This window comes from Oncorhynchus clarkii, unplaced genomic scaffold (assembly GCF_045791955.1).
Source record: "Oncorhynchus clarkii lewisi isolate Uvic-CL-2024 unplaced genomic scaffold, UVic_Ocla_1.0 unplaced_contig_4364_pilon_pilon, whole genome shotgun sequence".
NCBI lineage: Eukaryota > Metazoa > Chordata > Actinopteri > Salmoniformes > Salmonidae > Oncorhynchus > Oncorhynchus clarkii.
This window is the reverse complement of record NW_027261090.1, coordinates 236201-261774: the sequence shown is the minus strand read 5'-3', so window position 1 is coordinate 261774 and position 25574 is coordinate 236201. Positions and strand designations below refer to the sequence as shown.

Genomic DNA, 25574 nt, shown 5'->3' with positions numbered 1-25574 from the left:
AACCATTTGATTCTCTCGAGAAAAAAGGTCACACAGGGCAGTGCACTATACAGGGTGCCATTTTGGGACTGTGAAAAGTATTGTGTTTACCTCTGAAGTCTTCCCTAGGAGGAAACAGGTTGTCTTCGTGGTCTGGCATCTTCCCGTGACGATCGCCCAATAAGGTAGGGTGGGTTTCTTTGGCACTGCTGTTGTCAGGGAAGGCAGCAGAGTGACGACCACACAGTTTGGCATTCATTTTATAGAGCTCCAGGGCTCTGATAGCCGCCGCGTTGTGATCCAGCGGTTGAAAACCAAGACACGAAGCACAGAACTCATTCGTGCAGGCCCCATTTCCACAGCCCTCTGTTAACTGGCAAAAGTAGCGCTCAATTAGATGCTTTGCAGCCGCTCTCTTCCTGTACAGGACATTCAAACAGGAAGTGACAAGGTTTTAGTACGATGACCATTGAAAAGGAAGCTTGCTCATCACATGACTAACAAATCACACATGGAAGATACAATGTTATTTAAAAAGCACAAAAACAATCAAAACAGTCAGAATAAACTAGCGATGCAACAGTTATGCTAAATGTACTAATCGTAAGTTAATCACAGCATTGCATGCATTCGGAGGAAAATGTAGCAGGCCTATGATTTGGCTCCAATGTTGCAAATTGATCCATATTATCCAATGATAATATCTATCCTTACATCACAATGTCATATCAGAATAATAATATCTATCCTTACATATCAGAATGATAATATCTATCCTTACATCACAATGTCAAATCAGGATGATAATATCTATCCTTACATATCAGAATGATAATATCTATCCTTACATATCAGAATGATAATATCTATCCTTACATATCAGAATGATAATATCTATCCTGACATATCAGAATGATAATATCTATCCTTACATATCAGAATGATAATATCTATCCTTACATATCAGAATGATAATATCTATCCTTACATATCAGAATGATAATATCTATCCTTACATATCAGAATGATAATACAGTGCCTTGCGAAAGTATTCGGCCCCCTTTAACTTTGCGACCTTTTGCCACATTTCAGGCTTCAAACATAAAGATATAAAACTGTATTTTTTTATGAAGAATCAACAACAAGTGGGACACAATCATGAAGTGGAACGACATTTATTGGATATTTCAAACTTTTTAAACAAATCAAAAACTGAAAAATTGGGCGTGCAAAATTATTCAGCCCCCTTAAGTTAATACTTTGTAGCGCCACCTTTTGCTGCGATTACAGCTGTAAGTCGCTTGGGGTGTCTATCAGTTTTGCACATCGAGAGACTGACATTTTTTCCCATTCCTCCTTGCAAAACAGCTCGAGCTCAGTGAGGTTGGATGGAGAGCATTTGTGAACAGCAGTTTTCAGTTCTTTCCACAGATTCTCGATTGGATTCAGGTCTGGACTTTGACTTGGCCATTCTAACACCTGGATATGTTTATTTTTGAACCATTCCATTGTAGATTTTGCTTTATGTTTTGGATCATTGTCTTGTTGGAAGACAAATCTCCGTCCCAGTCTCAGGTCTTTTGCAGACTCCATCAGGTTTTCTTCCAGAATGGTCCTGTATTTGGCTCCATCCATCTTCCCATCAATTTTAACCATCTTCCCTGTCCCTGCGGAAGAAAAGCAGGCCCAAACCATGATGCTGCCACCACCATGTTTGACAGTGGGGATGGTGTGTTCAGGCTGATGAGCTGTGTTGCTTTTACGCCAAACATAACGTCTTGCATTGTTGCCAAAAAGTTCAATTTTGGTTTCATCTGACCAGAGCACTTTCTTCCACATGTTTGGTGTGTCTCCCAGGTGGCTTGTGGCAAACTTTAAACTACACTTTTTATGGATATCTTTAAGAAATGGCTTTCTTCTTGCCACTCTTCCATAAAGGCCAGATTTGTGCAATATACGACTGATTGTTGTCCTATGGACAGAGTCTCCCACCTCAGCTGTAGATCTCTGCAGTTCATCCAGAGTGATCATGGGCCTCTTGGCTGCATCTCTGATCAGTCTTCTCCTTGTATGAGCTGAAAGTTTAGAGGGACGGCCAGGTCTTGGTAGATTTGCAGTGGTCTGATACTCCTTCCATTTCAATATTATCGCTTGCACAGTGCTCCTTGGGATGTTTAAAGCTTGGGAAATCTTTTTGTATCCAAATCCGGCTTTAAACTTCTTCACAACAGTATCTCGGACCTGCCTGGTGTGTTCCTTGTTCTTCATGATGCTCTCTGCACTTTTAACGGACCTCTGAGACTATCATAGTGCAGGTGCATTTATACGGAGACTTGATTACACACAGGTGGATTGTATTTATCATCATTAGTCATTTAGGTCAACATTGGATCATTTAGAGATCCTCACTGAACTTCTGGAGAGAGTTTGCTGCACTGAAAGTAAAGGGGCTGAATAATTTTGCACGCCCAATTTTTCAGTTTTTGATTTGTTAAAAAAGTTTGAAATATCCAATAAATGTCGTTCCACTTCATGATTGTGTCCCACTTGTTGTTGATTCTTCACAAAAAAATACAGTTTTATATCTTTATGTTTGAAGCCTGAAATGTGGCAAAAGGTCGCAAAGTTCAAGGGGGCCGAATACTTTCGCAAGGCACTGTATATATGATTACATATCAGAATGATAATATCTATCCTTACATATCAGGATGATAATATCTATCCTTACATATCAGAATGATAATATATATATCCTTACATCACAATGTCATATCAGAATGATAATATCTATCCTTACATCACAATGTCATATCAGAATAATAATATCTATCCTTACATATCAGAATGATAATATATATCCTTACATATCAGAATGATAATATCTATCCTTACATATCAGAATGATAATATCTATCCTTACATATCAGAATGATAATATCTATCCTTACAGAATGATCAGAATGATAATATCTATCCTTACATATCAGGATGATAATATCTATCCTTACATCACAATGTCATATCAGAATGATAATATCTATCCTTACATATCAGAATGATAATGTCTATCCTTACATATCAGGATGATAATATCTATCCTTACATATCAGAATGATAATATCTATCCTGACATATCAGAATGATAATAATGTAGGGTAAGTAATATCTATCCTTACAGAATGATCAGAATGATAATATCTATCCTTACATATCAGGATGATAATATCTATCCTTACATCACAATGTCATATCAGAATGATAATATCTATCCTTACATATCAGAATGATAATGTCTATCCTTACATATCAGGATGATAATATCTATCCTTACATATCAGAATGATAATATCTATCCTTACATATCAGAATGATAATATCTATCCTTACATATCAGAATGATAATATCTATCCTTACATATCAGAATGATAATATCTATCCTTACATATCAGAATGATAATATCTATCCTTACATATCAGAATGATAATATCTATCCTTACATATCAGGATGATAATATCTATCCTTACATCACAATAATAATATATATATATATATTTTTTTTTAACCTTTATTTAACCAGGCAAGTCAGTTAAGAACAAATTCTTATTTTCAATGACGGCCTGGGAACAGTGGATTAACTGCCTGTTCAGGGGCAGAACGACAGATTTGTACCTTGTCAGCTCGGGGGTTTGAACAACCTTCCGGTTACTAGTCCAACGCTCTAACCACTAGGCTACGCTGCCGCCCCATATCCTTACATATCAGAATGATAATATCTATCCTTACATATCAGAATGATAATATCTATCCTTACATCACAATGACATATCAGAATGTTACTTACCCTACATTATTAATCTCATATGCATACGTATATACTGTATTCTATATCATCGACTGCATCCTTATGTAATACATGTATCACTAGCCACTTTAACTATGCCACTTTGTTTACATACTCATCTCATATGTATATACTGTACTCGATATCATCTACTGTATCTTGCCTATGCTGCTCTGTACCATCACTCATTCATATATCCTTATGTACATATTCTTTATCCCCTTACACTGTGTATAAGGCAGTCGTTTTGGAATTGTTAGTTAGATTACTTGTTGGTTATTACTGCATTGTCGGAACTAGAAGCACAAGCATTTCGCTACACTCGCATAAACATCTGCTAACCGTGTGTATGTGACAAATAAAATTTGATTTGATTTGAATGATAATATCTATCCTTACATCACAATGTCATATCAGGATGATAATATCTATCCTTACATATCAGAATGATAATATCTATCCTTACATATCAGAATGATAATATCTATCCTTACAAATCAGGATGATAATATCTATCCTTACATATCAGAATGATAATATCTATCCTTACATATCAGAATGATAATATCTATCCTTACATATCAGAATGATAATATCTATCCTTACATATCAGAATGATAATATCTATCCTTACATATCAGAATGATAATATCTATCCTTACATATCAGAATGATAATATCTATCCTTACATATCAGAATGATAATATCTATCCTTACACCACAGTGTCTTATCAGAATGATGATATCTATCCTTACATCACAATGTCATATCAGAATGATAATATCTATCCTTACATATCAGAATGATAATATATATCCTTACATATCAGAATAATAATATATATCCTTACATATTAGAATTATAATATCTATCCTGACACCACAGTGTCTTATCAGAATGATAATATCTATCCTTACACCACAGTGTCTTATCAGAATGATAATATCTATCCTTACATATTAGAATTATAATATATATCCTTACATATTAGAATTATAATATCTATCCTTACATATCAGAATTATAATATCTATCCAAACATATCAGAATGATAATATATATCCTTACATATCAGAATGATAATATATATCCTTAAATATTAGAATAATAATATCTATCCTTACACCACAGTGTCTTATCAGAATAATAATATCTATCCTTACACCACAGTGTCTTATCAGAATAATAATATCTATCCTTACACCACAGTGTCTTATCAGAATTATAATATCTATCCTGACACCACAGTGTCTTATCAGAATAATAATATCTATCCTTACACCACAGTGTCTTATCAGAATTATAATATCTATCCTGACACCACAGTGTCTTATCAGAATAATAATATCTATCCTTACACCACAGTGTCTTATCAGAATGATATTTCAATACATGTTCAGTCCAAATAGGAATTGCAGAACAATTGTTTTCAAAAAACTGTGTGCCAAATGAGAATATGGGGCATTAGTAGTAGTAACATGCCTGTACCTGCCACTTACATTCGGCTTGGTTTAGTGTCCTCTGTGACGTAGGTAACTGTACTCTGAAACGGACGAGATGGGAGGAAGTTAGAGAACTAACCTTTGAGGATCATCTTTATATTAGGCTTTCTGTTTCGGGAATAATAAGTCATGAAAAAGACAGAAATAAAACAGGTATACAGTTCAACTACCTCATATTCATTTGCTTCCTTCGACATAGTAAGTCTTGCTTCGTCATTCAGAATATGGTTCGTGCTGACATGGAAGATAATATTCTACAGCACCCGGATGTCAACAAACTCATTACAATTGTTGCAACATTATTTTATTTAGGTTGGGGTGTATTAATTACGGAAACCGTTTACCGTTTAAGAACCAAACGGAAGCTAACGGAACGACACGGGGAGGGACCTACTGGGGAATTTGTCCAATGGAAACTCTCGTTTGCGTTTCCCATTTAGAGTAAACGGTTTCTGTTGCCAAAATGCTTTGCAACGGTATCGGCGTAATGATTACACCCCTGGAAACATGTCATGTTGCAACAGTATCGGCGTAATGATTACAATGTTGCGACAGTATCGGCGTAATGATTACAATGTTGCGACATTGTTACATTGTTGACAAACACAAGCTAGTCGGACGTTAGTTCACATCAAACGGGCCCCTGAACTGTCACCACAGCAGCAGCGAGTTGAGAAGACGCTAGATGATTCTAGTTCAATCGAAGTGAAACCCATATTATGTCAAACTGGACATGTCAACAACTGGAGGGTGGATACTGAGTTTTAAAAAAAGAAGAAAAAGGTCAAATCACTGCAAACGTGTATGAATATTTTGGAGATGTTTTTCACGCTGTTTACGGAATCACCTCGGACAGTAAATGGCAGTCCAATCCCGGTATCCCCGGTGTTAGCTAGCTAGCGTTAGATAGAGAATGTATACTACCGACCTGTGAGCGGTAGCCGAGTCATTCAGGGGCGGACTTTCTGTCTGTGGCCAAATCAGTTTTCCTTCGACAGTCTTGCTCTCACGTGTCCTTCCTAGAACACTATATTCGGCACTTACTATATACTATTCCAATGGATGTTCTGCGTGCCAAATAATACGATACAAGATTGGTTTTTAGGCCTGCTAAACTCCCAGGTCACAAAATATACTCGACCATTTTGTGTCAACACGGAGATGTATCCCGGCATGCAGCGCATGGTCATCCCCAAACAGAACATTTGGAATTAGAATACTATAGAAGGGTCATGAACCTTGTTATGACAGGATGTAAACCATTTTGGTCAGGGAGTTGGTCAACCATTAATTTGCCAGTGCTGTGATAAAATATTTGTGATAACAATGAATTTGACCTTTGTGTTTGTTAGCTAGCCAGACAATTTTAGAAGAATGATTCCATTCATGTTTTTAATTAACTGCCAAGACTCTGTTCGAACAATGCAATCAATAGATGAGGTAAAATGGTCAATGGACAGTAGACAACTTCATAGTTAGGTGGGACTTGCAACGCACTATTCTCCTTATTGTTCTGCACGCTACTGCTCTTACACTGTGTAAACTAGAAATGCCATTCAACATTTCAAAGTGTGCAGACTCATCTGGAATAGTGTGCTAGCAGTACAACTTTTTTTTCATATGATATATACTTTTTAAACTATACATTTGTTTGTCTCTATTTTTGTCTTCAGTCACTTTAATGGGATTTTTGTTGTTGTTGCGACATTCTAAATCTCCCCGTTGTGACATCATCACTTCCAACATCCGTTCACCGTAACAAATCACTTTCGACCAGTTTGCCAAACACTTACACAACAAATTAGAGGGTATGACATCTCCGTCTACTTCTCTGCATTTCGGAACATAAATATATTGTACAGATCTAATGATACTGCTGTTTTAGTCATTTTTGACTACTTTCCCAGCACTTTAGTTTGCGGTCGTTAATTTACTCTGGCTATCTATTCCGATTACAGAGCATTCTGGTCTGAGTTTTCCAGAGAGCAGAATAACTGATGAATTTACAAACGTTTAACACCTGTTGAATATGACCAGTAAACGTTGGCAAAAATACGGAATTAAATTGTTGCCAGCAGCACAGTTACAGGCCTATGCTCTGGGCTCCCGGGTAGCGCAGCGGTCGAAGGCACTGCATCGCATTGCTAGAGGTGTCACTACAGACCCTGGTTCGATTCCAGGCTAAATCCCAACCGGCCGTGATTGGGAGTCCCGTTGTGCTGCGCACACTTGGCCCAGTGTTGTCCAGGTTAGGGTTTGGCTGTCATTATAAATACGATTTTATTATTTATTTTAAAAATGTATTTATATATTTGTTTTTCTTCATTTAAAAATATATATATTTATTTTTTAGGGGGTGGATCAGCTTTGATATTAAGGATAGATTGTTGCTTCCATCAATGTAATTGTCTGTGCCATTTCCAATCCCCCATTTATTTTTGGGGTAAATATATCTATATATATATACATACACAAATTCAAACATTTCACTGAGTTACAGTTCATATAAGGAAATCAGTCAATTGAAATACTGTATATACATACATACACATACCCATATATATACACACTTGCTTTTCTTGAATATATCTTTATTATTCCCCAAACCCTACCACCCCTCCCCCAATTGGAGTAAACTAATAAACAACAACACACAGGCTTCTACCTTCAGTTTATACATACTATATACACGTTTTACAGACAATCTATTTCACAGTACTTATATTTTGTTTGTTTTTAGTCCCTTCCTCTATTTCTGATGTCCATCCAGTTTGATTTCTATTTGCCATATATTTGTAACTGTGCTATTTCACAAAGGTTCTGAACCAATATACATTTCACAGACCCGTATGTTTTACATTGGTTATCTTGTTATTAGTCCCAACCTTCAGCTCCATTCAACCCCTCCCATCTATCTCTCAACATCATCCATTTTGGATTTCTATTTGCCATATATTTTTCAACTGTGCTGTGCTGCTTCACAAAAGTACTGAACCTTTCTATTCTCATAATTTCTAATTTCTACAGATTGTAAATTAAAGATAAACATTTTTGCTAAAATAATTAGTATCTTATTGTAAATAAGAATGTGTTCTTAATTAACTGACTTGCCTAGTTAAATAAAGGTTAAATAAAAAATAACAAAATAAATAAAAAACATTTAGATGGCTCCAGTTGTCATTGAAGTAGATTTCACTTTGTACATTTTCTAAATCTCATTCCAACCCAGAGATTCATATAGGGAATCATATCCTACAGTAATTAGACTTTTACATCAGTAAACTCAGTCCCTACACTCATCCACAATGGACAGGAATCATGGTCTGTGATAGTAACTTGCACAGGAACCATGGTCTGTGACAGTAACTTGGACAGGAACCATGGTCTGTGACAGTAACTTGGACAGGAACCATGGTCTGTGACAGTAACTTAGACAGGAACCATGGTCTGTGACAGTAACTTGGACCGGAACCATGGTCTGTGACAGTAACTTGGACAGGAACCATGGTCTGTGACAGTAACTTGGACAGGAACCAATGTCTGTGACAGTAACTTGGACCGGAACCATGGTCTGTGACAGTAACTTGGACAGGAACCATGGTCTGTGACAGTAACTTGGACAGGAACCATGGTCTGTGACAGTAACTTGGACAGGAACCATGGTCTGTGACAGTAACTTGGACAGGAACCGTGGTCTGTGACAGTAACTTGGACAGGAACCATGGTCTGTGACAGTAACTTGGACAGGAACCATGGTCTGTGACAGTAACTTGGACAGGAACCATGGTCTGTGACAGTAACTTGGACAGGAACCATAGTCTGTGACAGTAACTTGGCAATCAATTGATCTCAGCTCTGCTATCAATTTCTGGAGGTCTGGTCAAACAGAGAACCTCAAAAGGGTTGTGGTCAAATTAGCCTCGGCTTCCAGGCTCCGCTCATGGTGTGTGAGAACTTTGGACTTCCGAGGCTATGGTCAAATAGAGGAAAACACAAGGAGTTGGGAGGGGAGTGTTGAGTTATTTTGGAGGAGGAATCCATCAGGTTATGAGGATTACTGCTGTAGAACAACATAAATACAAATCAACCACCCCCCACCTCCTCCTCCTCTCCTATTTAAAATGCATGTTGAAACATGCTACCATTGACCTTTCAGTTCGAGAGGTCAGCTATATTTATCAGGTTCTCTATGACTCTACATTAGTTTGAATGGCCTTTTAAGGACGGCATATTTAACAATGAGGGCTATGGTCGAAGCTAAGGCCTGTAATTTAGCCAGAGGCTCAGTAGCTTCTTGCTTAGCTGTGGATTGTGTATAGCCCAATAACAAGGCATGTCGAATTCTTATGCTGTAGGCTACCAACATATTTGATCAATTATTTTGAGACAGGCCTTTGACAGGAATTGTATCGGCCTTCACCGGCGAGTGAGCTGCGCATAATTGGGTGAGTCAGTGAAACTGGAAAGCATTTTTCAGACTATAATTTCCTCCTCATATTGTAGTCTACAATATGCGTCTCCACACACATCAAGGCCTGGGCTGTTGATGGATCAAGACAAGGTGGTTTTTATTGATCGCAGATCCTCAGTTTGTAAGTGTCAAAGTAGCCTGTCAATTCCATAATTTGTTCGGTATTAAAAAATATTCTGCCCAAAGTCTCCAGTCATGTAAAATGACTTAGAACAGCATGAAATTAATTGATAAAAGGCCACATTTTCGGGATCCTAGGCTACGAAAACTATTCCACAAGTGTGCAAATTCTGTGAGGTTTAAAACTCTAGAGAGGTTTAATGTTCTGCTCAGACCTTTAGACTCTAGAGAGGTTTAATGTTCTGCTCAGACCTTTAGGCTCTAGAGAGGTTTAATGTTCTGCTCAGACCTTTAGACTCTAGAGAGGTTTAATGTTCTGCTCAGACCTTTAGGCTCTAGAGAGGTTTAATGTTCTGCTCAGACCTTTAGGCTCTAGAGAGGTTTAATGTTCTGCTCAGACCTTTAGGCTCTAGAGAGGTTTAATGTTCTGCTCAGACCTTTAGACTCCAGATAGGTTTAATGTTCTGCTCAGACCTTTAGGCTCTAGAGAGGTTTAATGTTCTGCTCAGACCTTTAGACTCTAGAGAGGTTTAATGTTCTGCTCAGACCTTTAGACTCCAGAGAGGTTTAATGTTCTGCTCAGACCTTTAGACTCCAGAGAGGTTTCATGTTCTGCTCAGACCTTTAGGCTCTAGAGAGGTTTAATGTTCTGCTCAGACCTTTAGACTCCAGAGAGGTTTAATGTTTCACACTGCTCTGACACTACATGGGGATTCTATACTACATGACGATTATCTACACAAGTATCATATTATTTTACCCATTGGGAAAAATATGTGTTTTTGATTGGACACCCTACATTATGGAATCAAGAACAAGATCAAACAAGCCACTTACGATCCACCACATAGCAGTTTCATTTCATTGTTGCCATCTAGCCATCTAGCCATCCAGCCATCTAGCCATCCAGCCATCTAGCCATCCAGCCATCTAGCCATCCAGCCATCTAGCCATCCAGCCATCTAGCCATCCAGCCATCTAGCCATCCAGCCATCCAGCCATCCAGCCATCCAGCCATCCAGCCATCCAGCCATCTAGCCATCCAGCCATCTAGCCATCCAGCCATCTAGCCATCCAGCCATCCAGCCATCCAGCCATCTAGCCATCCAGCCATCCAGCCATCTAGCCATCTAGCCATCCAGCCATCTAGCCATCTAGCCATCCAGCCATCTAGCCATCCAGCCATCTAGCCATCCAGCCATCTAGCCATCCAGCCATCTAGCCATCTAGCCATCCAGCCATCCAGCCATCCAGCCATCTAGCCATCCAGCCATCTAGCCATCCATCCATCCAGCCATCTAGCCATCCAGCCATCCAACCATCCAGCCATCTAGCCATCTAGCCATCCAGCCATCTAGCCATCTAGCCATCTAGCCATCCAGCCATCTAGCCATCCAGGCATCTAGCCATCTAGCCATCCAGCCATCTAGCCATCTAGCCATCCAGGGACCGGTTTGTCACGTTCTGACCTTAGTTCTTTTGTTAAGTCTTTGTTTTAGTATGGTCAGGGCGTGAGTTAGGTGGGTTGTCTAATGTTAGTTTTTCTATCATTAGCTATTTCTGTGTTTGGCCTGGTATGGTTCTCAATCAGAGGCAGCTGTCAATCGTTGTCCCCGATTGAGAACCATATTTAGGTAGCCTGTTTTCTATTGTGTTTCGTGGGTGATTGTTTTCTGTTTTCTGTTGTGTGTCTGCACCAGCCAGAACTGTTTTCGGTCTTTTCTCGTTGTTATTTTGTAGGTCCAGTACTGACCCCTGCAGGACAAAAATGAGAAAGGACAGAACATATCAAAATAGGAGGTAGTCATTGAAACACAGTATGAATATAAATGGATCAACTGTAACAACATAATTCCTCTGATTCAGAGGGGTTGGGATAAATGCGGAAGACACTTTTCGGTTGAATGCATTCAGTTGTACAACTGACAAGGTACCCCCCCCCCCTCTTTCTGTCCTTTGTATGATCATGGTATTTATTTATTTATTTTGCTCCTTTGCACCCCATTATTTTTATTTCTACTTTGCACATTCTTCCATTGCAAAACTACCATTCCAGTGTTTTACTTGCTATATTGTATTTACTTTGCCACCATGGCCTTTTTTGCCTTTACCTCCCTTCTCACCTCATTTGCTCACATTGTATATAGACTTGTTTATACTGTATTATTGACTGTATGTTTGTTTTACTCCATGTGTAACTCTGTGTCGTTGTATCTGTCGAACTGCTTTGCTTTATCTTGGCCAGGTCGCAATTGTAAATGAGAACTTGTTCTCAACTTGCCTACCTGGTTAAATAAAGGTGTTCTCAACTAGCCTACCTGGTTAAATAAAGGTGTTCTCAACTAGCCTACCTGGTTAAATAAAGGTGTTCTCAACTAGCCTACCTGGTTAAATAAAGGTGTTCTCAACTAGCCTACCTGGTTAAATAAAGGTGTTCTCAACTGGCCTACCTGGTTAAATAAAGGTGTTCTCAACTAGCCTACCTGGTTAAATAAAGGTGTTCTCAACTGGCCTACCTGGTTAAATAAAGGTGTTCTCAACTAGCCTACCTGGTTAAATAAAGGTGAAATAAATAAATAAATAAATAAATAAATAAATAAATAAATAAATAAGCAGTGAGAAAGAAACCTTGCGGTTCTCCACATGGCCACTGGGAGGCACTGTCGTCTCATAGAATCACAGGGTTCTATCCACTGACATTAGACACAACTCAACCTCACTCTGTCCCCCGAGGACTCGTGAATAAATGTCAGCTTTGAAATTTTATTCCGTGAATGATCACACGTAATTTGTTTCAATACAGTTTGATCTGAATTGTAGTGTAGTGGTATCAGCATCAAACCCTGTGGGTCGCCTGAGGAGACCAGAGCAGACATAAATCAGCTGTCTCAGTAGGTGTGATAATCTAGGACAGGTACCCATTATATTACCTATTCATTAGGAGTGATAATCTAGGCCAGGTCCCCAGCATATTATCTAATCAGTAGGAGTGACAATCTAGGCCAGGTCCCAAGCATACAATCTATTAAATTGGAGTGTTAATCTAGGCCAGGTCCCCATTATATTATCTTTCAGTAGAGTGATAATCTAGGCCAGGTCCCCATTATATGACCTACTGATTAGGAGTAATAATCTAGGCCAGGTCCCCATTATATTATCTATTCAGTATAAGTGATAATCTAGGCCAGGTCCCCATTATATTACCTATTCAGTAGGAGTGATTATCTAGGCCAGGTCCCAACATATTATCTATTCAGTAGAGTGATAATCTAGGCCAGGTCCCCATTATATGACCTACTGATTAGGAGTAATAATCTAGGCCAGGTCCCCATTATATTATCTATTCAGTATAAATGATAATCTAGGCCAGGTCCCCATTATATTACCTATTCATTAGGAGTGAATATCTAGGCCAGGTCCACAGCATATTTCCAGGTCAGTATAAGTGATAATCTAGGCCAGGTCCCCATTATATTATCTATTCAGTAGAGTGATAATCTAGGCCAGTTCCCATTATATCATCTATTCAGTAGAGTGATAATCTAGGCCAGGTTCCATTATATTATCTATTCAGTAGAGTGATAATCTAGGCCAGGTCCCATTATATTATCTATTCAGTAGAATGATAATCTAGGCCAGGTCCCATTATATTATCTATTCAGTATAAGTGATAATCTAGGCCAGGTCCCCATTATATTATCTATTCAGTAGGAGTGATAATCTAGGCCAGGTCCCCATTATATTATCTATTCAGTAGAGTGATAATCTAGGCCAGGTCCCATTATATTATCTATTCAGTAGAGTGATAATCTAGGCCAGGTCCCCATTATATTATCTATTCAGTAGAGTGATAATCTAGGCCAGGTCCCAAGCATACAATCTATTCAATTGGATTTATAATCGAGGCCAGGTCCCCACTATATTACCTTCTGAGTAGGGGAGATAATCTAGGCCAGGACCCCATTATATTACCTATTCAGTAGGAGTGATAATCTAGGCCAGGTCACCATTATATTATCTATTCAGTAGGATTGATAATCTAGGCCAGGTCCCCATTATATTACCTATTCAATAGGAGTGATAATCTAGGCCAGGTCACCATTATATTACCTATTCAGTAGGAGTGATAATCTAGGCCAGGTCACCATTATATTATCTATTCAGTAGGATTGATAATCTAGGCCAGGTCCCCAGCATATTATCTATTCAGTAGGAGTGATAATCCAGGCCAGGTCCCCAGCATATTATCTATTCAGTAGGATTGATAATCCAGGCCAGGTCCCCATTATATTATCTATTCTGTAGGAGTGATAATCTAGGCTAGGTGCCCATTATATTACCTATTCAGTAGGAGTGATAATCGACACAAAATGTTCAATCTGACAGAGTTTGAGAGGATCTGCAGAGAAGAAATGGGAGAAACTCCCCAAATACAGGTGTGCCAAGCTTTTTTTGCTTTGTCATTATGAGTTATTGTGTGTATATTGATTAAATTGTTGTTGTTTTTCACATCAATCTTAGAATAAGGCTGTAACGAAATGAGGTAAAAGTCAAGGCGTCTGAATCCTTTCAGAAGGAACTGTATATACGCTTCCGGAGTGTTTCGGATGGGAAGCTTGCGGACGCCGTTAGAAGTTCAGAACCAGAACCAGAACCAATAGGCTGTATAGAAATAATTGGGCTCAAATTGAAAAAATATTCAACTAAATAATAAGGATTTCCTAATCGAGGTGTGGATTACATCTCACATGACAGTGTTGGAACAGTGTAAACAAGGCTGCATGAGATTTCTGTTAATACGACTCCATGCAGCCAATGGCAATGTCCGCTTTAGGTATAATGCCGGGAGCTGCTTGTGGATTTGACAGCTCTAAGGCAGTTTCACCTCCGACACCGTCAGAACAACTGCTGTGCAGACGTCGACTAAAGGGGATCAGATTGAATAAAGCCCTAAATCAGCAGCCCTACAGTGTGTATATATATATATATATATATATATATATATATATATATATATATATATATATATATATATATATATAGGTACAGTACTGTGTTTGAGTCTTTGATATTTATTACATCCAAAAGGGGTAGGCAAGAGAATGGTCCAGGAGGTACAGAGTGGCAGATAGGCTCGAGGTCAGGGCAGATAGGCTTCGGGTCAGGGCAGATAGGCTCGAGGTCAGGGCAGACAGGCTCGAGGTCAGGGCAGACAGGCTCGAGGTCAGGGCAGGCAGAAAGGTCAGGGCAGACAGGCTCGAGGTCAAGGCAGACAGGCTCGAGGTCAGGGCAGACAGGCTCGAGGTCAAGGCAGACAGGCTCGAGGTCAGGGCAGACAGGCTCGAGGTCAGGGCATACAGGCTCGAGGTCAGGGCAGACAGGCTCGAGGTCAGGGCAGACAGGCTCGAGGTCATGGCACACAGGCTCGAGGTCAAGGCAGACAGGCTCGAGGTCAAGGCAGACAGGCTCCAGGTCAAGGCAGACAGGCTCGAGGTCAAGGCAGACAGGCTCGAGGTCAGGGCAGACAGGCTCGAGGTCAGGGCAGACAGGCTCGAGGTCAGGGCAGGCAGAAAGGTCAGGGCAGACAGGCTCGAGGTCAGGGCAGACAGGCTCGAGGTCAGGGCAGACAGGCTCGAGGTCAGGGCAGGCAGAAAGGTCAGGGCAGACAGGCTCGAGGTCAGGGCAGACAGGCTCGAGGTCAGGGCAGACAGGCTCGAGGTCAGGGCAGACAGGCTCGAGGTCAAGGCAGACAGGCTCGAGGTCAGGGCAGACAGGCTCGAGGTCAGGGCATACAGGCTCGAGGTCAGGGCAGACAGGCTCGAGGTCAGGGCAGACAGGCTCGAGGTCAAGGCAGACAGGCTCGAGGTCAGGGCAGACAGGCCCGAGGTCAGGGCAGACAGGCTCGAGGTCAGGGCAGACAGGCACGAGGTCAGGGCAGACAGGCGCAAGGTCAGGGCAGACAGGCTCGAGGTCAGGGCAGACAGGCTCAAGGTCAAGGCAGACAGGCTCGAGGTCAAGGCAGACAGGCTCGAGGTCAGGTTAGATAGGCTCGAGGTCAGGGCAGACAGGCTCGAGGTCAAGGCAGACAGGCTCGAGGTCAGGGCAGACAGGCTCGAGGTCAGGGCATACAGGCTCGAGGTCAGGGCAGACAGGCTCGAGGTCAGGGCAGACAGGCTCGAGGTCATGGCACACAGGCTCGAGGTCAAGGCAGACAGGCTCGAGGTCAAGGCAGACAGGCTCCAGGTCAAGGCAGACAGGCTCGAGGTCAAGGCAGACAGGCTCGAGGTCAGGGCAGACAGGCTCGAGGTCAGGGCAGACAGGCTCGAGGTCAGGGCAGGCAGAAAGGTCAGGGCAGACAGGCTCGAGGTCAGGGCAGACAGGCTCGAGGTCAGGGCAGACAGGCTCGAGGTCAGGGCAGGCAGAAAGGTCAGGGCAGACAGGCTCGAGGTCAGGGCAGACAGGCTCGAGGTCAGGGCAGACAGGCTCGAGGTCAAGGCAGACAGGCTCGAGGTCAGGGCAGACAGGCTCGAGGTCAGGGCATACAGGCTCGAGGTCAGGGCAGACAGGCTCGAGGTCAGGGCAGACAGGCTCGAGGTCAAGGCAGACAGGCTCGAGGTCAGGGCAGACAGGCCCGAGGTCAGGGCAGACAGGCTCGAGGTCAGGGCAGACAGGCACGAGGTCAGGGCAGACAGGCGCAAGGTCAGGGCAGACAGGCTCGAGGTCAGGGCAGACAGGCTCAAGGTCAAGGCAGACAGGCTCGAGGTCAAGGCAGACAGGCTCGAGGTCAGGTTAGATAGGCTCGAGGTCAGGGCAGACAGGCTCGAGGTCAGGGCAGACAGGCTCGAGGTCACGGCAGGCAGAAAGGTCAGGGCAGACAGGTACAGAGTCCAGAAAAACAGGCAAGGGTCAAAACTGGGAGGACTAGTAAAAGAGAATAGAAATGGCAGGAGAACGGGGGAAAAACGCTGGTTGACTTGAAACATACAAGACGAACAAGCACAGAGAGACAGGAATCAGGGATAAATACACCAGGGATAACAAGTGACACCTGGAAAGGGGGTGGAGACAGGTGAAACTGATTCAGGGTGTGACAACTCTAATCCGGCCCCTGAGCTTGTCAACCCCGGGCCACACAGCTCATCAAACTGACCATTAGACAGTGTTTAATGACGACTAATGCTGCTCTAAGAATAATTCATGTCCCCTGCAGACTCTCCATGAAGCTACGAAAGGGTCAGAATGAATTCCTGTGGAGCTTTGGAAAATCTAAATTAGCATATTTACAATGTGAATGATAAGAGACCTTGTATCCAGCATTGACAGCACAATTTTTTGAAAAAGCAACGGCGCAATGCGGCCTGCCGGGAGTAATGCACGTTCACCGGGATTACAACTGTGATTTAGTGCCATCCGCTCTGAACCCAGCCCTCCTACCCATCTCTCTCTCCTCTCCTCCATCCCTCTCTCCTCCCCTCCATCCCTCTCTCCTCCCCTCCAGCCCTCTCTTCTCTCCTCCATCCCTCTCTCCTCTCCTCCATCCCTCTCTCCTCTCCTCCATCTCTCTCTGCTCTCCTCCATCCCTCTCTCCTCCCCTCCATTCCTCTCTCGTCTCCTCCATCCCTCTCTCCTCTCCTCCATCCCTCTCTCCTCTCCTCCATCCCTCTCTCCTCGCCTCCATCCCTCTCTCCTCTCCTCCATCCCTCTCTCCTCTCCTCATCCCTCTCTCCTCTCCTCCCCTCCATCCCTCACTCCTTTGCTCCATCACCCTCTCTCCAAGCCTCCATGCCTCACTCCTAGCCTCCATCCCTCTTTCCTAGCCTCCATCCCTCTCTCCTCTCCTCCATCCCTCTCTCCTCTCCCCCATCCCTCTCTCCTCTCCTTCAGCCCTCTCTTCTCTCCTCCATCCCTCTCTCCTCTCCTCCATTCCTATCTCCTAGCCTCCATCCCTTTCTCCCTCTCTCCTCTCCTCCATCCCTCTTTCCTTTCCTCCATCCCTCTCTCCTAGCTTCCATCCCTCACTCCTAGCCTCCATTGCTCTCTCCTCTCCTCCATCCCTCTCTCCTACCCTCCATCCCTCTCTCCTCGCCTCGAGCCCTCTCTTCTCTCCTCCATCCCTCTCTCCTCTACTCCATCCCTCTCTCCTCTCCTCTCCTCCATCTCTCTCTGCTCTCATCCATCCCTCTCTCCTAGCCTCCATCCCGCTCTCCTCTCCTCCATCCCTGTCTCCTCTCCACCATCCCTCTCTCCTCTCCACCATCCCTCTCTCCTCTCCTCCATCCCTCTCTCCTCCCCTCCAGCCCTCTCTTCTCTCCTCCATCCCTCTCTCCTCCATCCCTCTCTCCTCTCCTCCCCTCCATCCCTCACTCCTTTGCTCCATCACCCTCTCTCCAAGCCTCCATGCCTCACTCCTAGCCTCCATCCCTCTTTCCTAGCCTCCATCCCTCTCTCCTCTCCTCCATCCCTCTCTCCTCTCCCCCATCCCTCTCTCCTCTCCTTCAGCCCTCTCTTCTCTCCTCCATCCCTCTCTCCTCTCCTCCATTCCTATCTCCTAGCCTCCATCCCTTTCTCCCTCTCTCCTCTCCTCCATCCCTCTTTCCTTTCCTCCATCCCTCTCTCCTAGCTTCCATCCCTCACTCCTAGCCTCCATTGCTCTCTCCTCTCCTCCATCCCTCTCTCCTACCCTCCATCCCTCTCTCCTCTACTCCATCCCTCTCTCCTCTCCTCTCCTCCATCTCTCTCTGCTCTCATCCATCCCTCTCTCCTAGCCTCCATCCCGCTCTCCTCTCCTCCATCCCTGTCTCCTCTCCACCATCCCTCTCTCCTCTCCACCATCCCTCTCTCCTCTCCTCCATCCCTCTCTCCTCCCCTCCAGCCCTCTCTTCTCTCCTCCATCCCTCTCTCCTCCATCCCTCTCTCCTAGCCTCCATTGCTCTCTCCTCTCCTCCATCCCACTCTCCTCTCCTCCATCCCACTCTCCTCCCCTCCATCCCTCTCTCCTCTCTTCCATTCCTCTCTCCTGTCCTCCTCCCCTCTCTCCTCACTTCCTCCCCTCACTCCTCTCTACCATCTCTCTCCTCCCCTCCGTCCCTCTCTACTCCATCCCTACCTCTTTCCTAGCCTCCATCCCTCTCTCCTCTCCACCATCCCTCTCTCCTCTCCACCATCCCTCTCTCCTCTCCTCTGTCCCTCTCTCCTCTCCTCCAGCCCTCTCTTCTCTCCTCCATCCGTCTCTCCTCTCCTCCATCCCTCTCTCCTCACCTCCTCCCCTCACTCCTCTCCACCATCTCTCTATCCTCTCCTTCCCTCCATCCATCTCTCCTCCATCCCTCTTTCCTCTCCTCTGTCCCTCTCTTCTCTCCTCCATCCCTCTCTCCTCTCCTCTCCTCTCCTCTCCTCTCCTCTCCTCTCCTCTCCTCTCCTCTTCTCCTTCCCTCTCTCCTCTCCTCTCTCCTCTCCTTCATCCCTCTCTCCTCTCCTCCTCATCCCTATCTCCTCTCCTCCATCCCCCGTTCCTCTCCTCTATCCCTCTCTCACATTGAAGAGACCTCAAATCATGTCTAACAATTAAAGAAATGTGAAAAGGTGTCATTTCACATCTTTAAAATAGCTGATTACAGCATCTACAATGATTCCATAAATTACCCTTGGATAACAATATGATGACTACACTGCATAATTCTCTATGTTCATCAGATAACCAGGCAGGGGAGGAGGGGGGGGACTACAGGGTGAGAGGAGAGGAGGGGAGGGGGGAGGACTACAGGCACAGGGAGGAGGGGGAGGACTACAGGCACCGGAAGCAGGGGGGAGGACTACAGGCTGAGAGGAGAGGAGGGGAGGGGGGAGGACTACATGCTGAGAGGAGAGGAGGGGAGGGGGAGGACTACAGGCTGGCTGAGAGGAGAGGAGGGGTGGACTACAGGCTAGCTGGGAAGAGAGGAGGGGGGAGGACTACAGGCACGGGAAGGAGGGGGGGACTACAGGCACGGGAAGGAGGGGGGAGGACTCCAGACTGAGAGGAGAGGAGGGGGTGACTACAGGCTGGCTAAGAGGAGAGGAGGGGGGAACTACAGGCTGGCTGAGAGGAGAGGAGGGGACTACAGGCTGGCTGAGAGGAGAGGAAGGGACTACAGGCACGGGAAGGAGGGGGAGGACTACAGGCACGGGAAGGAGGGGGAGGACTACAGGCTGAGAGGAGAGGAGGGGGGGACTACAGGCTGGCTGAGAGGAGAGGAGGGGACTACAGGCTGAGAGGAGAGGGGGGAGGGGGGAGGACTACAGGCTGAGAGGAGAGGAGAGGAGAGGAGGGGACTACAGCCTGAGAGGAGAGGAGGGGAGGGGGGAGGACTACAGGCTGGCTGAGAGGAGAGGAGGGGACTACAGGCTGGCTGAGAGGAGAGGAGGGGGGGATGACAGGCTGGCTGAGAGGAGAGGAGGGGGGGATGACAGGCTGGCTGAGAGGAGAGGAGGGGACTACAGGCTGGCCGAGAGGAGGGGGAGGACTACAGGCTGGCTGAGAGGAGAGGAGGGGGAGGACTACAGGCTGGCTGAGAGGAGAGGAGGGGGAGGACTACAGGCTGGCTGAGAGGAGAGGAGGGGACTACAGGCACGGGGAGGAGGGGGAGGACTACAGGCTGGCTGAGAGGAGAGGAGGGGACTACAGGCTTTCTGAGAGAAGAGGAGGGGGGGATGACAGGCTGGCTGAGAGGAGAGAAGGGGGGGATGACAGGCTGGCTGAGAGGAGAGGAGGGGGGGGTGACAGGCTGGCTGAGAGGAGAGGAGGGGGGACTACAGGCTGGCTGAGAGGAGAGGAGGGGGGATGACTACAGGCTGGCTGAGAGGAGAGGAGGGGGGAGGACTACAGGCTGGCTGAGAGGAGAGGAGGGGGGAGGACTACAGGCTGGCTGAGAGGAGAGGAGGGGGGGATGACAGGCTGGCTGAGAGGAGAGGGGGATGACAGGCTGGCTGAGAGGAGAGGGAAGGACTACAGGCTGGCTGAGAGGAGAGGAGGGGGGATGACAGGCTGGCTGAGAGGAGAGGAGGGGGGACTACAGGCTGGCTGAGAGGAGAGGAGGGGGGATGACTACAGGCTGGCTGAGAGGAGAGGAGGGGGGAGGACTACAGGCTGGCTGAGAGGAGAGGAGGGGGGAGGACTACAGGCTGGCTGAGAGGAGAGGAGGGGGGATGACAGGCTGGCTGAGAGGAGAGGGGGATGACAGGCTGGCTGAGAGGAGAGGGGAGGACTACAGGCTGGCTGAGAGGAGAGGAGGGGGGATGACAGGCTGGCTGAGAGGAGAGGAGGGGGGATGACTACAGGCTGGCTGAGAGGGGAGGAGGGGGGAGGACTACAGGCTGGCTGAGAGGAGAGGAGGGGGGAGGACTACAGGCTGGCTGAGAGGAGAGGAGGGGGATGACAGGCTGGCTGAGAGGAGAGGGGGATGACAGGCTGGCTGAGAGGAGAGGGGAGGACTACAGGCTGGCTGAGAGGAGAGGAGGGGGGATGACAGGCTGGCTGAGAGGAGAGGGGAGGACTACAGGCTGGCTGAGAGGAGAGGAGGGAGGGAGGGAGGGATAACAGGAAGGCTAGAGAAGACGGGAGGACGACAGGCAGGCTGAGATGAGAGGGGAGGACGACAGGCTGGCTGAGAGGAGAGGAGGACGACAGGCTGAGAGAAGAGAAAGGGAGGACAACAGGCAGATTGAGGGGAGAAGAGGATGGGAGGGAGGAAGGGAGGCAGGCAGGGAGGCTGAGAGACAGTAGGGGATGACGACAGGGAGGGATGAGGGCAGGCTGAGAGGGGAGGAAGGGAGGACTGCAGGCTATGTGGCAGGCAGGCAGGCTGAGAGGAGGATTGCAGGGAGGGATGTAGGCAAGCTGAGAGGAGAGGAGGACGACAAGCTGGCTGAGAGGAGGGGAGGGGAGGATGACAGGCATTCATTATTATGCATAGATAATAAACAGTGAGTAGCAGTAGTGTAAAAACCTAGGGGGGTATCCTCTGACACGGCCTAGTACATAGGTCCTGGATGTCAGGAAGCTTGGCCCAGTGATATACTCTGTAGCACCTTATGGTCGGATGCCGAGCAGTTGCCATAGCAGGTGGTGATGCAACCGGTCAGGATGCTCTCGATGGTGCAGCTATGGTACTTTTGAGGATCTGGGGACCTATACCAAATCTTTTATGTCTCGTGAGGGGGAAAAGGCATTGTCGTACCCTCTTCACGACTCTCTTAGTGTGTTTGGACCATGATAGATTGTTGGTGATGTGGAAACTCTCGACCTGCTCCACTACATGTGAATCGGGGCATGTTGGGACCTCCTTTTCCTATAGTCCACGATAAGATCCTTTGTCTTGCTCACGTTGAGGGAGAGGTTCTTCTCCTGGCATCACACTACCAGGACGCTGTCGCATCGTTGTCGGTGATCAGGTCTACCACTGTTGTGTCGTAAGCAAACTTAATGATGGTGTTGGAGTTGTGTGTGGCCACGCACCCGTGGGTGAACAGGGAGTACAGAATGGGATTTAGCACGCACCCCTGAGGTGTCCCGGTATTGAGGATCAGCGTGGCAGATTTGTTATTGCGGCCCGTCAGGAAGACTAGGATCCAATTGCAGAGGGAGGTGTTTAGTCCCAGGGTCCTTCGCTTAGTGATGAGCTTTGTAGGCACTATGGTATTGAACGCTGAACTGTAGTCAATGAACAGCATTCTCACATAGGTGTTCCTTTTGGGAAAGGGAATGCTTCATCTGTTTATCTGTTAGGGTGGTATGCGAATTGAAGTGGGTCTAGGGATTCCGGGATGATGGTGTTGTGATCCATGACCAGCCTTTCAAAGCATTTCATGGCTACAGACGTGAGTGCTATGGATCGTTAGTCATTTAGGCAGGTTACCTTAGTGTTCTTGGGCACAGGGACGATAGTGGTCTGCTTGAAACATGTTGGTATTACAGACTCGTTCAGGGAAAGTTTGAAAATGTCAGTGAAGACACTTGCCATTTGGTCCGCGCATGCTCTGAGTACACGTCCTGGTAATCCGTCTGACCCCGCGACCTTGTGAATGTTAACCTGTTTAAAGGACTTGCTCACTTCGGCTACGGAGGGCGTGATCACACAGTCGTCTGGATTCGCTGGTGGTCTCATGCATGCTTCAGTGTTACTTGCCTTGAAGCGAGCATAAAAGGCATTTAGCTCGTCTGGTCGGCTCGCGTCACTGGGCAGCTCGCGGCTGGGTCTCCCTTTGTATTCCGTAATAGTTTTCAAGCCCTGCCACATCTGACGAACATCAGAGCTGGTGTAGTAGGATTCAAACCTATTCCTGTATTGATGCTTTGAATGTTTGATGTTTCATCTGAGGGCGTAGCGTCCAGATTAGCCTCTCGCTCCTTGAAAGCGGCAGCTCTAGCCTTTAGCTCAGTGCGGATGTTGCCTGTAATCCATGCCTTCTGGTTGAGAAATGTACGCACGGTCACTGTGGGGATGACATCATCGATGCACTTATTGATGAAGCCAGTGACTGATGTGATGTACTCCTCAATGCCATTGGAAGAATCCCAGAACGTATTCCAGTCTGTGCTACCAAAACAGTCCTTTAGTTTAGTATCTGAATTTGTGTTATCTGACCACTTTCGTATTGAGCGAGTCACTGGTATTTCCTGCTTTAATTTTTGCTTGTAAGCAGGAATCATGAGGATAGAGTTATGGTCAGATTTACCAAATGGTGGGCGAGGGAGAGCTTTGTATGCGTCTCTGTATGTGGAGTAAAGGTGGTCTAGAGTTATTTTACCCTCTGGTTGCACATGTGACACAGTGTCTCCTGACCCCTCCTGTCTCAGCCTCCAGTATTTATGCTGCAGTAGTAGTTTATGTGTCGGGGGGCTAGGGTCAGTTTGTTATATCTGGAGTACTTCTCCTGTCCTATTCGGTGTCCTGTGTGAATCTAAGTGTGCGTTCTCTAATTCTCTCCTTCTCTCTTTCTTTCTCTCTCTCGGAGGACCTGAGCCCTAGGACCATGCCCCAGGACTACCTGACATGATGACTCCTTGCTGTCCCCAGTCCACCTGGCCGTGCTGCTGCTCCAGTTTCAACTGACCTGAGCCCTAGGACCATGCCCCAGGACTACCTGACATGATGACTCCTTGCTGTCCCCAGTCCACCTGACCGTGCTGCTGCTCCAGTTTCAACTGTTCTGCCCTATTATTATTTGACCATGCTGGTCATTTATGAACATTTGAACATCTTGGCCATGTTCTGTTATAATCTCCACTCGGCACAGCCAGAAGAGGACTGGCCACCCCACATAGCCTGGTTCCTCTCTTGGTTTCTTCCTAGGTTTTGGCCTTTCTAGGGAGTTTTTCCTATCCACCGTGCTTCTACACCTGCATTGCTTGCTGTTTGGGGTTTTAGGCTGGGTTTCTGTACAGCACTTTGAGATATCAGCTGATGTACGAAGGGCTATATAAATACATTTGATTTGATTTGATTTGGTTGAGTGGCCTTATACAGCTGGTTGAGTGGCCTTATACAGCTGGTTGAGTGGCCTTATACAGCTGGTTGAGTGGCCTTATACAGCTGGTTGAGTGGCCTTCTTCAGCTGGTTGAGTGGCCTTATTCAGCTGGTTGAGTGCGTCTTAGTGCCAGCATCGGTCTGTGGAGGTATGTAGACAGCTATAAAGAATACAGATGAAAACTCTCTAGGTAGATAGTGTGGTCTACAGCTTATCATTAGATACTCTACCTCAGGCGAGTAAAACCTTTAGATTTCCTTAGTATTAGACAAGCTTGTATTGACAAATGGACACCCACCACCACCCCTCACCTTACAGGAGGTACCTGCTCTGTCCTGCCGATGCAGGAAAACCCAGCCAACTGTACCTGCTCTGTCCTGCCGATGCAGGAAAACCCAGCCAACTGTACCTGCTCTGTCCTGCCGATGCAGGAAAACCCAGCCAACTGTACCTGCTCTGTCCTGCCGATGCAGGAAAACCCAGCCAACTGTACCTGCTCTGTCCTGCCGATGCAGGAAAACCCAGCCAACTGTACATTATCCGTGTGGTCGTTCGGTGAAACATAAGATATTACCGTTTTTAAATGTCCCGTCATCATTACACACACCTGGTTCCCCACTCCATCACCATATATATACACTCCCTCTGCCAGTTCCAATCCCCACTCCATCACCATATATATACACTCCCTCTGCCAGTTCCACTCCCCACTCCATCACCATATATATACACTCCCTCTGCCAGTTCCAATCCCCACTCCATCACCATATATAAACACTCCCTCTGCCAGTTCCACTCCCCACTCCATCACCATATATAAACACTCCCTCTGCCAGTTCCAATCCCCACTCCATCACCATATATAAACACTCCCTCTGCCAGTTCCAATCCCCACTCCATCACCATATATATACACTCCCTTCGTCCTGCTTTTATATATATATATATATATATATATATATAGTGCTTAAATAAATTCAGTAGTTGCGACTACCTCCTGCCTACTAAACCGTTCTGATATCCAGAAGCTTTTGACGTAAGCAGCAACATTATGTACAAAATAAATGACAAAGAATGCAGAAGAAAAACACACTTAAAACTGTAGCCATCCCCTCCGCCATTATACTACAGAACATCTTCCTCTGAGAAT

The 25574-nt window shown here is 45.6% G+C and overlaps 1 protein-coding gene across 1 annotated transcript in view; it reads right to left on the bottom strand.

Annotated features, from left to right (window-relative positions):
- LOC139404713 (ubiquitin-protein ligase E3A-like) overlaps positions 1 to 5804 on the bottom strand; it is a gene marked incomplete at its 3' end in the record, with an annotated part of 30427 nt that extends 24623 nt beyond the window's left edge. Inside the window, 3 exon segments of the mRNA XM_071147346.1 lie at positions 91 to 398; positions 5325 to 5368; positions 5498 to 5804. Coding sequence (XP_071003447.1) covers positions 91 to 398; positions 5325 to 5368; positions 5498 to 5524 — 379 coding nt within the window.
- Positions 5805 to 25574: the final 19770 nt, after the last annotated feature.